At 38.3% G+C, this 13,188-nt stretch overlaps 1 protein-coding gene across 4 annotated transcripts in view; it reads right to left on the reverse strand.

The window, feature by feature from the left end:
• Window positions 1-761: 761 nt before the first annotated feature.
• Window positions 762-13,188, reverse strand: part of MTMR2 (myotubularin related protein 2) — a 110,344-nt gene continuing 97,917 nt past the window's right edge. For all 4 annotated transcript variants that reach the window (XM_005899500.2, XM_005899501.2, XM_070384300.1 and 1 more), the window contains 5 exons: window positions 11,199-11,405; window positions 8,014-8,106; window positions 4,840-4,953; window positions 2,850-3,026; window positions 762-2,153 (listed from right to left, as the gene is read on the reverse strand). In XM_005899500.2, the coding sequence (XP_005899562.1) occupies window positions 1,992-2,153; window positions 2,850-3,026; window positions 4,840-4,953; window positions 8,014-8,106; window positions 11,199-11,405 (753 nt within the window). In that variant the 3' untranslated portion in view covers window positions 762-1,991. The remainder of the gene's footprint in view (window positions 2,154-2,849; window positions 3,027-4,839; window positions 4,954-8,013; window positions 8,107-11,198; window positions 11,406-13,188) is intronic.

Consider the following 13,188-nt stretch of genomic DNA (forward strand, 5'->3'; position numbering starts at 1 on the left):
ACTTGGGCAGTAGTTTGAACATTCTTTGGCACTGCCCTTCTTTGGGATGGAATGAAAACTGAACTTTTCCAGTCCTGTGGCCACTGCTGAATTTTCCAGATTTGCTCACAGACTGAGTGCAGCACTTTCACAACATCATCTCTTAGGATTTTAAAGAGCTCAGCTAGAATTCTATCTCCTCCACTACCTTTGTTTGTAGTAATGCTTCCTAAGGCCCACTTGACTTCACACTCCAGGGTGTCTGGCTCTAGTTGAGTGATGACACCATTGTGGTTATCCTGGTCATTAAGACCTTTTTTGTATAGTTTTTCTGTATATTTTTGCTATCTGTTTTTAAAATTTTCTGCTTCTGTTAGGTCCATATTATTTCTGTCCTTTATTACTAATATTGGATATATTAATAACAGAAATTATACTTACTCATTGCAAAATCAAGAGCAGGGCATAGGTTCAGTCTACTGAGTTAACGAGTAAAAAAATGCTATTTTTGAGTATTATTTATCAGTTCAAATTTTACATATCTTTTTTTTGGCTGCAGCATGTAGGATCTTAGTTCCCCAGTCAGGGTGGAACCTATGCCCCCTGCAGTGGAAGTGCAGAGTTCTAATCCCTGGACTTACCAGGGAATTCCCTGTCAGTTCAAATTGAACATTTCTCTTAAAGCAGCTGCTATGAAACACCCTTTCCTCAAAAAAAAAAAAAAAAAAAAATTTCTGCAAATGCAACTTAAGACAATTTAGAACAAGGACAAAGTTTAAAAGTCAGTTGAAATTTTCTTTTAATTAAAGACCCAAGGGACAAGAAGCTCCTTTGTGTTACAGTATATAACATATGGCTCTTATACAGAGTAAAACAGACACCAGGGAGTTGAGTGTTTATACCAGCGCTAGACTCTTCCTGTAGCAGGCAAAAAGTGAGGCAGGATTCCCTTTACTGGCATGGAGATTGTAATATATCTTTACATGCAATAAGTTCTTTGGTAGACTTAATCATTTGGTGGAATTACAGAATTTGCAAAGGAAAGTAGCAGTAAAATATTTCATGTAAAATTTGAGCACAGTACTTCTCATCATATGCTCTTTATACAGACTTCATAAAAACGTCAATCCTACTAAACTTTTAAATAGAGCCTCAAAACTCAACAATTAACTTCTGTCTTCAAACACATACAAAAAAGTAAATAAGATAAAGTAGGGCAGATAATGAGTTTTCAAAATATGTTTCATGATGTTTTCAGTAACTGATCTGAAGGATGTGGAACTCTCTGAAATCCTGGACGGCTGCCACTCTCTCCCCTGCAGTCTCCTCCCAAGCACATCTGTAAGGCATCGTTTTGGAATAGCTACCTAATATATCTTAAATTAAGCACATAAATAATGACAGCAATAATTTTCAACTACTACTACACTATAATATACTCAATATCATATACCCTATTACATATGAAGAACATGGGTTTTGAATGGTAAAAGTAAATTACTTACTACAAAAAAGACAAACCCATGGTGTTGAGAAAGGAGCATTAACCCATCTTGATTTATCTACACGGGGCCCAGTATGCCCAAGTCCACGGAATGTCAGGATTGGTTGGAAGACTGATGCTCCACCTTCTGTGCAATGAGCGCTCTTCCGCCAAGAAGTGTTGTTCTCAAGTAGTTTGTGTTTTGATTTTAGCAGACACCAAAACTTCTGAGACAGTATTTTCCTTTGAAAATCAGAAACTTTTTCCCACTGTGGAGCCAGGATTCAAGCATTTTAATATTCTTTGGGCGACTTAGAAGATTAGTGTTGTAATCATGTAATTACACGTGAGGTTATTTCCCTTAAACCACCTGCACCGCTACAGTTCTGAACTCATCCTAGAGAGATCTGAAATAAATAAAGTGACTGAAGTTCTCTCCCAGACGGGTTCTATGTTCAGAAGCCCTCCTCCTCATGAAGCTGCCACTGTCATCAGAGTTCACGGCGACCGCGCCCCATCGAGCGGCGCATCACACGACCGTCTGCACAGGCGTGACGCACTGCGCCGGGGAGCCGGCTCTCTCTGACGATGAGGTTGATCGGTTGGAAATCTCTCTCTGTAGCTCCTCTACTTTCTTCTGAAGCTCTGCCCGTTTAGCAAGAAGTTCTTTATATCTGTTGTGAATGGGCTCCTACGAGAGCAATACCATAAAGTTACTTAACTAAGCAATCCGGAACAAACCCGAAGTCAAATCATTCTGGTATTTAGCTTCGTCCCTAAATGTCCAGTGTGTCCTTTCAGCTATGCGACCACGCCCACCTTTCCCGAACAGCAGTGAAAACCAACTTCAACAACTCCACTGACCCGCAGCTCTTTCACTGGCCTCCCTGGTCTCCCCAGGTGTTTCTTTCCACAGAACACCCTGAAACTGGTGCTTGGCCAAATGCAACAAATAATTAAGTAACGACATAATCTAAAAGCCAATACTTAAAGATTTCCTGTCATTTAGTTGCAGACTTTTAGTCCTTTAAACAGTTCTAGGCAGCAAATATTCTGTAACGTTTTAAAAAATGGCTTTTAACTCCCCTAAAGCATTTTCCCCAACCTCTACAAGTTATCCGGCCCAGCATCCTCATTTAACGGAGGAGAGAAGATGAGAATGAGCAGGAGTGACCTGTGCAAGGCCAAAAAGCCAGTCACAACAGAGCCAGGGCACCACTCATCCCTACCGCAGTGCTTCTTCTACTATCCCACCGTGACTGTTAACAGGAAAAAATGGAAATTTTAAATATGCACAGATAACTTTTCTAGCCACTGTATAGGGGACAAAAGTAATTCATACAACTGCCTGGATAAAACCTCTCACTGGATATTGCAGGGCATATACCTGGGGCTTCATCCGGGGGTTCCACCTTACATAATATCCCACCCAGAGCTCTAGGTGGCGCATGCTGGCTACTGGGTAAAGGACGTGATTGGAATAGCTCCCGTAGAGGGGATTAGTGAAGTCCTCCAGCTGGCTATTTATGTAAGACCACAGCGACACAGTCCTCCTGGGAAGATTCTATAAGAAGGAAAAATAGGTTAAGGTTCTCCACTACACAAGCTAATGGTACTTTAGATGAAATTTGTCAAAAGGCATTTGGGATCATTTAAACTGTTTTAGAGGGACAGAACTCAGACACTTTGGCAACAGCACCACTTCGATTAAAATTAGAGAGCAGTGGAAAACAGTGCAGCTCCCCAAAAAGGTAAACAGAGTTACCATAGCAGCAATTCCACCCTTTAGATACATCCAAGACGAGTGAAAACACATGCACAAGCAACCCTGTGCACAATGGTGAGAGCGGCCATCGGGCACAACGACCGAAACGTAGAAGCAATCCGAGTCCATCACCGGTAGACGGATGCAATGCGACAACGGTACAACGGGGTGTCATTCAGTAATAAAAAGGAACTGAAATAATGGTGATAAAAACAAACTGAACCTGGAAAACAGTATGCTAATTCAAAAAAGCCAGACACAAAGGCCACATCCCAAGTGATTCCACTTCTATGAAACGTCCGGAAGAGGCAAACCAACAGAGATTACGGAGTCTGCTAGGGTCTGAGAGGAGACGGGAATGGGCAGGTAGTAACTACTAACAGGCATGGGGTTTCTTCCCAATGTTCTGAAATTAATGGTGGTGATGACTATACAACTCTAGATATGCTGAAAATCACTAAATTATATGCTTTGAAAGTGAATGTTATGGAATGCAAATTATAGCTCAGTTTTAAAAACATTTTTTTTTTAAGATATAGTAAATCCTACTTGAGGCTCTCAAAAACTAAAAGTATCTTTGGAAGTTATCCACTGATTATCTAACATTCAATAAATTCTTGATTGGCTTGTGTGCATAGAAATATTTACTGAAGATGTAAGGGTGATTTTAAAAATTTAGCATCTATCTTCAAGGAACTTCTAGTCCAGGAAGCACTTACTAATGGCCATTATCGCAGTGTTTTGTATGGTTTATTTTATTTAATCCTCACAACAGTAAGCACTAGTAAGTACATAAGTTAAGTACTATTATCCCTACTTTACAGAAGCTGAAATTCACTTGCTCAACTTCACACAGTAAGTGAAAGATCTAAGATTTGAACCCAGGCAGCCTAGCTCCAGACCAAGCATTCTTTGCCACTAGGCTTTACAGAAAAGCATGAAAAACCTATTTGAGAGTCACATTTTTTAAGAATGGAAATTGAAGCAGCGGGAGACACTAATCAAGATAATTTAGAACTTCATACATAAGGCAGATGTGTTCTGAGGAACACAGAAGTAAAACTTGAAACGTAATCGTTCTACATTTCTTATAAATAATACCAACCACTGAAAAGTGGTATCCCTCGGCAAGTGGGGTAAGAAATTTAACTTTCTCCTTAATATCTTCTCAGTGTTTGAATGTTTTATGCTATTATTTTACAATTTAAAAAAAACTAAAATGGTTCATATGTATGAGAATGTATTTGGGAATTGAGCTGTGCGTTCATTCAAATGTGTATTTTTTGCTAATTATATCTTGCTGCCCCTGCTTTTGATGGACTTCCATCCTGCAGGAAGTGTGGTAACAGGTACACGAGCGCTCCTAAGACACCACATACTTGAGTTCCATTCAGCAGACGCTGCCTCCGACCCATCCTCATGACAGAGGTGCTTTAAGATGGATCAAGCTCAGACGTGTGGAAAGAAGTGAGCATACTACAGTATATAAAAGAACACATGGCCAAAGGCATCATGCAAAAGAACAACTGTTCCGCTGAACGCCATCCCAGGCTGCACTCACTAGAGAAAGCATGTATAGAGACAGGCGGGACAGGCAGGGGTCGTGTGTTACCTCTTTGCCTCTCTGCTGTTCACTGTTACAGAGGAATGTTCCGAATAAACAGCTATACAGGTGGTCCAAAATGGTAATGAGAAAATACTCATTGAATTCAAATGCTGTAGGAAACTGCAAATCAAACAGCAAAACACACGAAATAATTAGGACAGCTTCCCAAGCATGTTCATCCCTGTACATTGGGGGGTGCTTTGTAAAACTTCTTAAAATTAGGCTAAACAGTATTCAAAAACTATATATTTCTAAGCTATTACAGTATTATTAATATTAATATTTGCTTGGTTTTCAGCAAATATCACTTTGCTGAGATAATTTCTCCTAATATCTCCTTTTCTTGTACAGTAAGAATCTGAATGCTCTGATCTTGCTGTTCTTCTGTCCATTTATATCAGTTAACCCGCAACTTGAGGCTGATCTGACTTGTCTTTCTCTGCCAAGAATGACCATAAGCAACATAGTAAGATTTTTCTTTAAATTTTCAACAGCATAGTTTTTAGGAATTACACAAAAAATATCAATGTCTCGAGAAAAGGAGATGTGTGGCTCGTTTAAAAGCCAACCTTACTCATCTTTTCAAGGAACATGCACTCAAACCATATCTTATAATCCAGTACTTTGGCAGCCTTTCTTAAAAGAGAAAATTCACTCTCTTTAACTAGGACAGGTGTTTGACTGGATGTCTTACACAAACAACACAATTTGGGGGTAATTTATCAAGGCCCAATTACAGATCCCAGGAAGGTAAGGGATTTAGTATAATCCATCCTAACCATTTACTGTTTCAAGAATTATTTGAAAGCTTCTATGTAAGACTGTACCATTTATAGGACTGTGAAAAGGAATTCCATGAATATCTGGATTGTGGGCTTAGTAAATAAATACTGGTGCCAAGTTTTCCTACAACGATCTCTGCCCGAGAGTGGGTGAAAACAGCACAAACTGCACACAGAAGGGACAAGAGTGAAGACAACTTTGCCTTCAAATTTCCTAAATTTATAAGCAGGATAACAAGGCAAATTTATCTTCTTAAACAATTTACTCTTGAATAATAATTTTTGTAGTTCTGAAGTGAATGAAGCAGGTGATAAAGCACATGCCAACATAAAGCCAATTAATCATAAAAACTTTGTCAAATTCCATCCATTCATTTACAGAATAAATCCCATCTCCTGTACTGTTACTTAAACAGCTTATTTATTAGCCAACCATGAATGCACCCTACATTATTACATAGCAATTCAAAGAAGTTAAGCCCATGATTAGCCTTTCATCTTCTTGGCAAAACTATTAGCTCAGTTATGAGAAAACAGCTTAATTAGTGGAATTTCCTCACAAACACAACTAAAATAGCATTATTTAAATAGAACATTAGTTGCTGCTATTGTTTTTAAAATCCTGAGCAGAGAAGGAATATTTTGTTCTCCTTATATGTTTAAAATCTGAAGGGCCCTTCATCCAGCTTCCTGATCCCAGCAGTGAGAGATGATGATGAGGGCAGGAGGAGACATAGAATCTGGCTAATTGTAACACAACTGGTCCTTTTGATAAATTTGCTATTTAAGTCTCTGCACAAACATTCAATTATTTATAAAACTGATGACTGCCAACAAACATTATTACTATCTCACATGGTCAGGAGGAAAATACCAAAGAAAAACATAAGCAGACATGTATAATAAAGTGTATTTATTATATACACTTATGTAACAAAAAATACATTTTTTTTTACTTATACATATATAGTGTATTTTAAGTTCTATCAGTGAAATAAGATTTAACATTACTTAGCAACTTAAGCTCAAAATCAAGAGTAAACTGCTTTTAGATGTATGGCATATAAAAAGTTAACACAATTACTAAGAAAGAAATATATTTGTCATGTATTCTCCTATGCAATTGGTAAATGTGATCTATTTTGTTTTTCTAAAAAATATACCAGAAGCAAGAGTTGCTCCTTTCAAGATATTCTCCCTGGAAAGCAGTACACTTAACCATCAGCGATGCCTTTTGTAGTCCCCTGATAAGGCATATGTGATTTTTCCCAACACTGTCAAATACTATCTTAAAATAGAATATGGTAATAGTTAAAAGTGGGTCCGGACTTCCCTGGCAGTCCAGTGGGTAAGACTCCACACTGCCAATATAGAGGTACAGCCAAATGATTAAAAAAAAAAAAAAAAAAAAAGTCTTATTTAGTTTTTCTCTTAATGAAGTAAAGAATATTTTATTGAAGCTGAAATATAATGCTAATGCCAAGCACAGCCAGCAAGTGCCCTACTGGACATTCCCATGGCAGTCCAACGAAAAACCAACCAGGCTCCCAGTGGTCTGAGGTCTAATAAAACTCCTGGATAAATAACTGATATACCACTGAGCTGTACCTAACTTTGGGGTTCTCAGATCATTTATCATGTGTTAAACATCTTTAAGACATGAACTCTTTACCTCATTAGTAAAGTTATCCCATAAATCAGGTGTTTTTCAATCTCCTCTTGTATCTTTCCAAAACACTAAACCTGTATTCACGGTAATATTTTAAATCATTTTCTAGAATGTTGATGGCTCTAAAGCACATAATCTCTCGCTCCATACCTAAAAACAAAAAAACTGAATCTATTTCATCTATATGTTGCCATGATTTCCATCTAAACACATTTTTTCATCAAAACTGCCTAAAATAGGAGTTCATTTTGAGTTATCTTGCCTATTTCATTTCTTTACCTCCTTTACTACTACTACTACTACTACTAAGTCGCTTCAGTCGTGTCCAACTCTGTGCGACCCCATAGACGGCAGCCCACCAGGCTCTGCCATCCCTGGGATTCTCCAGGCAAGAACACTGGAGTGGGTTGCCATTTCCTTCTCCATTGTGTGAAAGTGAAAAGTGAAAGTGAAGTCGCTCAGTCGCGTCCAACTTGTAGTGACCCCATGGACTGCAGCCCACCAGACTTTAGCAATGTATAAATGAATTTTTGAGTGAATATATTATCATTATTTAACATAAGTTAAAAATATTAAATGAAATAATTTAATGTGATAATACTTCTAGTATCTAGGAAACTTATAAGAACTTCTACTTTACATGAAATTTAAGATAGTCAGTGACCAAACGCAACTCTGACTGGATAGCTTAAAAGAGAGATCTAAGAATGGATATCCCAGATAAATTACCTGTCTTGTCATCTGCCAGACACAGTCAATAAATTGAAGAAAAACGGGTGATCTGTCTGCATCTGCATGGTTCTTATCTCCATGGCCAACTCTCTGAAGCAAAGAGTGAAATATTATATAAGCTTTGTAGGATTTTTCACCTTTTTGATGAAAATAACTTTATTTTTCAAGAAAAGTAACATTTGCTCAATATTTTATAAATTCAGAAAATCTTTTTGAAAGAACACTGCAAGGAAAACAGAAATCACTCAATTCCACCAAGGAGAAATGTCTATTAGCATTTCAATCTGCAACCTGTCCAATTATTTCCTGGCAGGAGACACCTGTAACAGGAATTACAAGTGTGTTTAACAAATGAAGCTTAGATCCTAAAAAGCTGACAATGGGAGACGGGAAGTCAGACCTCAGAGCCCAGATTTTTGTCCTGAAGATTTACTATGCCCTGAACATTAACAGTTCCTGGTACACTAGCCCCAGGAAGCACAGGTCTCCTTTAGCACCTTGGCCAGGGCATGAGGGGGACCTACTGCATTGGAGCTCCAGGCGGTCTTTCAAAAAGAATCACATCAGCACAAACCCCTGAAAACTTTTAAAAAATGCTTGACATCTCCCCTCAAGCATGCACTCACCTACTTTCTTATCTTTTTTCTCCTCTGAGGACCTCTGCTCCAGATGACTGAGATAAACACCTACCCTATAACCCAAGGCAGTGATTCTAAAAGAGTGATCCAGACTTCCAGCAGTGGGAGAGGTCTGAGAGTTCAAAACTATTTTCATATTACTAAGACATGCTTTGCCTTTTTCAGTGGGTTGACATTTGCACTGTGCCGTGCTTAGTTGCTCAGTTGTGTCCGACTCTTTGCAACCCCATGGACTGCAGCCCACTAGGCTCCTATATCTATGGGGATTCTCCGGGCAAGAATACTGGAGTGGGTTGCCATGTCCTCCTCCAGAATGGTGTAAAGGTGATGAGGGAAGAAAACTTTTGGTACCTTAGGAGGAAATCAGGAAACAAGGCATTGGAATCAAGCTATACTATAGTTATTATGTTTGCCCTACCAAACACTTACAGTTAAATGAAGAAAAAAAGCCAATCTCTCTGAAGCCCATGTCTTTGATGAAGCAGTAAAAATTCTTATTAACTTTAATAAATCTCCACCTTGGAGTATAATTTTTTAAGTATCCTATGTAACAAAATGGGAAGTACACATAACATGCTTCTGTTGCAGACTTAAGTAGAATGCAGGAAACACAGCTTTCCATGGACCATCATTTTAACTTGAAAGAACAACTGATATATGAATTATGGTTACTAAGACCTGAATATCTTGTAGATATCTTTTTTGGAAATGTACAAAAGTGAATGTGTCACTTCAAGGAAAACAATGGACAGTATTTGTTACCAATGATGAAATTCAAGCTGTTGAATCAAAGTTAAATTTGAGGGAAAAATTTACCTGAGTTTGATAGTACTTAAAAGACTCTTCTGATAAAATTAGTAGTAGTATTAATATCTGTGATTTTATGATATATAATGAAATGCATTAAGACTGGAGGAGCTGTGTAAATCAGTAAGCCAGTATTTTCCCAATTACCAACACATGATATTACAAAGTCATGCAAGGTAAAAAATCTACTTATTCAAAATGCAAGACACACCAATGGAATTTAATAGAACAAACACCAAAAAACTCATCGAGCTAGTTTTAGATTCCACATTACAAATAACCACTAAGAAGCTTCCATTTGTCAAGTTTTGGCACAGCAGCAAAGACTATCCACAATTCTCCGGAAAAATTAAAATACCCTTTTCAACCTATATTATCTGCATGTGGTCAAATTTTCCTCATGTCTTCAATCAACAGAACATATTGCAACAGACTGAATGCAGAAGTAGATATGAAATTTATCTTCTATTAAGCCAGATATTAAAGAAACTTGTAAAAAATGTAGAATAATGCCACTCTTCTCATAAAACTTCTCATAAAACTTATGCTTGCCTAACATATTATGCTAGTTACTCTTCTTTAAAGTGTTATTCATGCTAATATATAAGAGGACTATGGGTTGAATGTTTGTGTCCCCCAAAATTCACATATTGAAAATCGAATGCTCAATTTGATAGTTTTAGGAGCTACCAAGGTCATGAGGGTGGAAACCTCATGAATGAGACTAGTGCTCTTATCAAAAGGGACAGGCCCCAAAGAGCTCCCCAGCCCTCTCCCACCATTACAGATAACAGTGAAAGGTTGGCAGTCTGCAATCTGGAAGAGGGCCTTCACCAGAACCCTATCATGCTGGCACTCTGAACTTGGACTTCCAGCTGTCAAAACAGAAATAAAGTAGCCTAAATGGACTAAGAAAATAGATTATTTCCTTAAACAATACATACATTTAAAAAATTTAATTTCTAATATGGAAAATACTGATATAAACAAAGTTCTTTGGGGTCATCAATAATTGCTAAAAATGGAAAGAGGTCCAGATATCAAAAAGTTTGAGAATCATTACCCTATATTAAACATGTGCACATACCCTCTGAATCAGATGTGCTTTGTCAAATCCTGCTTTCAGATAACAATCAGGAGGGGGAAAATGGAGTAGGTAGTCAGAGTCAGCAATTTAGGAATCCACTGCAGCTTCAAGCAGTCTGAAATGTTTATGATTTTGGTTACACTTATAAGAACATGTGCAGCACTGGAAGACCGAAACGTCACTCTTTTAACAGTCTTATCATGGTAAGTACATTTTATAGAGAGTTGAAAAATATAAGCCATCTGAATGGATATGCCAGATGACCAATTTTATTTAATAGTTCAAGTTTAAAGCAGCAGACTACCTTCAAATGTCCATTTCTTGCAAGGTTTTTTTAAATAAACACTGCTAGTGGATACTAATAGCTAACATTAGAGACAGCATCTGGGCAAACATATTTCAGAAAGTCTTTCAGCTAACCTAGGAAAATGCTGCCAAAAACCACACTCTCGGGGGCTTCAAGGCCTCTGAGAATCTTACCTCTCGTCTTCAGGATCCTCTAAATAATCTGACAAATTTCTGTTGAGAAGTTTACCCCATTAGAACAAAGGGTCAGTCTTACATGAATATCAAGTGAATAAAAGACATGATCTTCACACGCCTTGTGTGAGATGCACATGTGATACCCCGAGTCAAGGTTCTTCACTCACAAGCTGAAATCGATGTCCGAAGCTCAGCCACTCTTTTTCCACGAGGACTTCAAACCCTCGGATGGTGCGGTAGTATCCGTCCAGCATGAGCATGGCCAGGGAAGTCAGCTGGGCCGTGCGGTCCCAGCCATCGCTGCAGTGCACCACCACAGACGTCTTTCCTGACTCCACCCTGTCAGCAATCCTGAGAGCCCCTGCAAGGATAAGCTGAAAAAAGGATTTTTAAATGAATTTTTTTTAATTAAATGCTTTACTCCTCAAAATTTGTAATAGTTCTGTTCAGAGATGACTATCTCAAAAACAGGTGGAGAAAAGAACGTCAGTCCTTTCCTAAAAGGAATTTTTGTGAATGGTGGAAGATACTGACGCTTTGCTTTTAAAACTGAAAAATCTCAAAAATGCAGACTCCTATTAATCCACACAATGAAATATCCAAACAAAAGGTAACTTCGGATTTTAAACAAATCAAGAGTATGACTAATGAGAAAGAAGGATTAAGTTCCAAAGAGACCTATTTCTAAGATTCTTCAAATATTCCAACATCATCCATTTAAGCAAAAATAATACACCAACTGAATTCTTACCTGTTACTCAAAACAGTGATACTTAACCAAATCAGAATAAATATGAAAGCAGTATAAGTTAGATATTAGAAAATATTCTACAGTTTCTATAGCATTCACTCTACTGTTTTTATACAACACAGCAAGCAAAGCATAAAATTTTAGAGAAAGCTGACTTTTACATATTGGTATGAATGAAAAATTCTCATTGGACCAATATATTATGTCAATTTCACTGGTATCTAAAATAATTTCAGGTATTTTGTTTAAATATGCAAGCTCTCTCTGCAAAACAATTTACCTTCTCTTAAGTTGATCTTGAGTTAAAACTAGATAGAATTAGATGTAACCTAAAGAGAAACACACTGGAGAAGGCAATGGCACCCCACTCCAGTACTCTTGCCTGGAAAATCCCATGGACAGGGGAGCCTGGTAGGCTGCAGTCCATGGGGTCGCTAAGAGTCGGACACGACTGAGCGACTTCACTTTCACTTTTCACTTTCATGCATTGGAGAAGGAAATGGCAACCCACTCCAGTATTCTTGCCTGGAGAATCCCAGGGACAGGGGAGCCTGGTGGGCTGTCATCTCTGGGGTCACACAGAGTCGGACATGACTGAAGCGACTTAGCAGCAGCAAAGAGAAACACACAGTATAATATCCTTTAAACTGAACAATAGAGCCCCCTTCTACTCTGCAATGGCCCAATCATACTTTAAGAACAGCATGATTACACAAACATAGATAAGAGTGAAATAAAAGAAATGCTATACTAGGCTTAGAGAATTTTATGATGATCTCCTTTTAATCATAATCGTAGGCATATTTTGGAAGTGGGGTACTCTGAAGCAATCTCAATCTTGTCTATGCATCAGAGTTATCTGTGAGCATTAAAAAAAAAGATAAAAAAAAAACCTGGTCTGTATTATTCCTAACTCACTCTTTTAAATAACTTCCACCTGTAATTCAAATATGGTGCTTCCCAGGTGGCACAGTGGTAAAGAATCCACCTGCCAATGCAGGAGACACCAGAGACGCAGGTCTGATCTCTGGGTCAGGAAGATCCCCTGGAGAAGGAAATGGTAACCCACTCCAGTATCCTTGTCTGGGAAATCCCGTGGACAGAGGAGCCTGGTTGGCTGCAGTCCGTGGGATCAAAGACTCGGACATGACTGAGTGAATGAGCACACACAGAGCACATGAGTCAAATATATATGCAAAATTACACATCATTGACCTAAAGGGTTAGAACAGTTGGAAAGCTAAGACAACAAGGAAGAGTTCTCCAAAGTGGTCGTCTTCATCCATTCATTCCCTTAAAGATAAGCATTTATGGAGTCCTCTACCACGCAGCAGGCACTGCTCACAGTGCTGGAACTACACAGCAGCAAACGGAGCAAAGTGCTGGGCGTAATGAAGTTTATATTG

This window comes from Bos mutus, chromosome 15 (assembly GCF_027580195.1).
Source record: "Bos mutus isolate GX-2022 chromosome 15, NWIPB_WYAK_1.1, whole genome shotgun sequence".
Lineage (NCBI taxonomy): Eukaryota > Metazoa > Chordata > Mammalia > Artiodactyla > Bovidae > Bos > Bos mutus.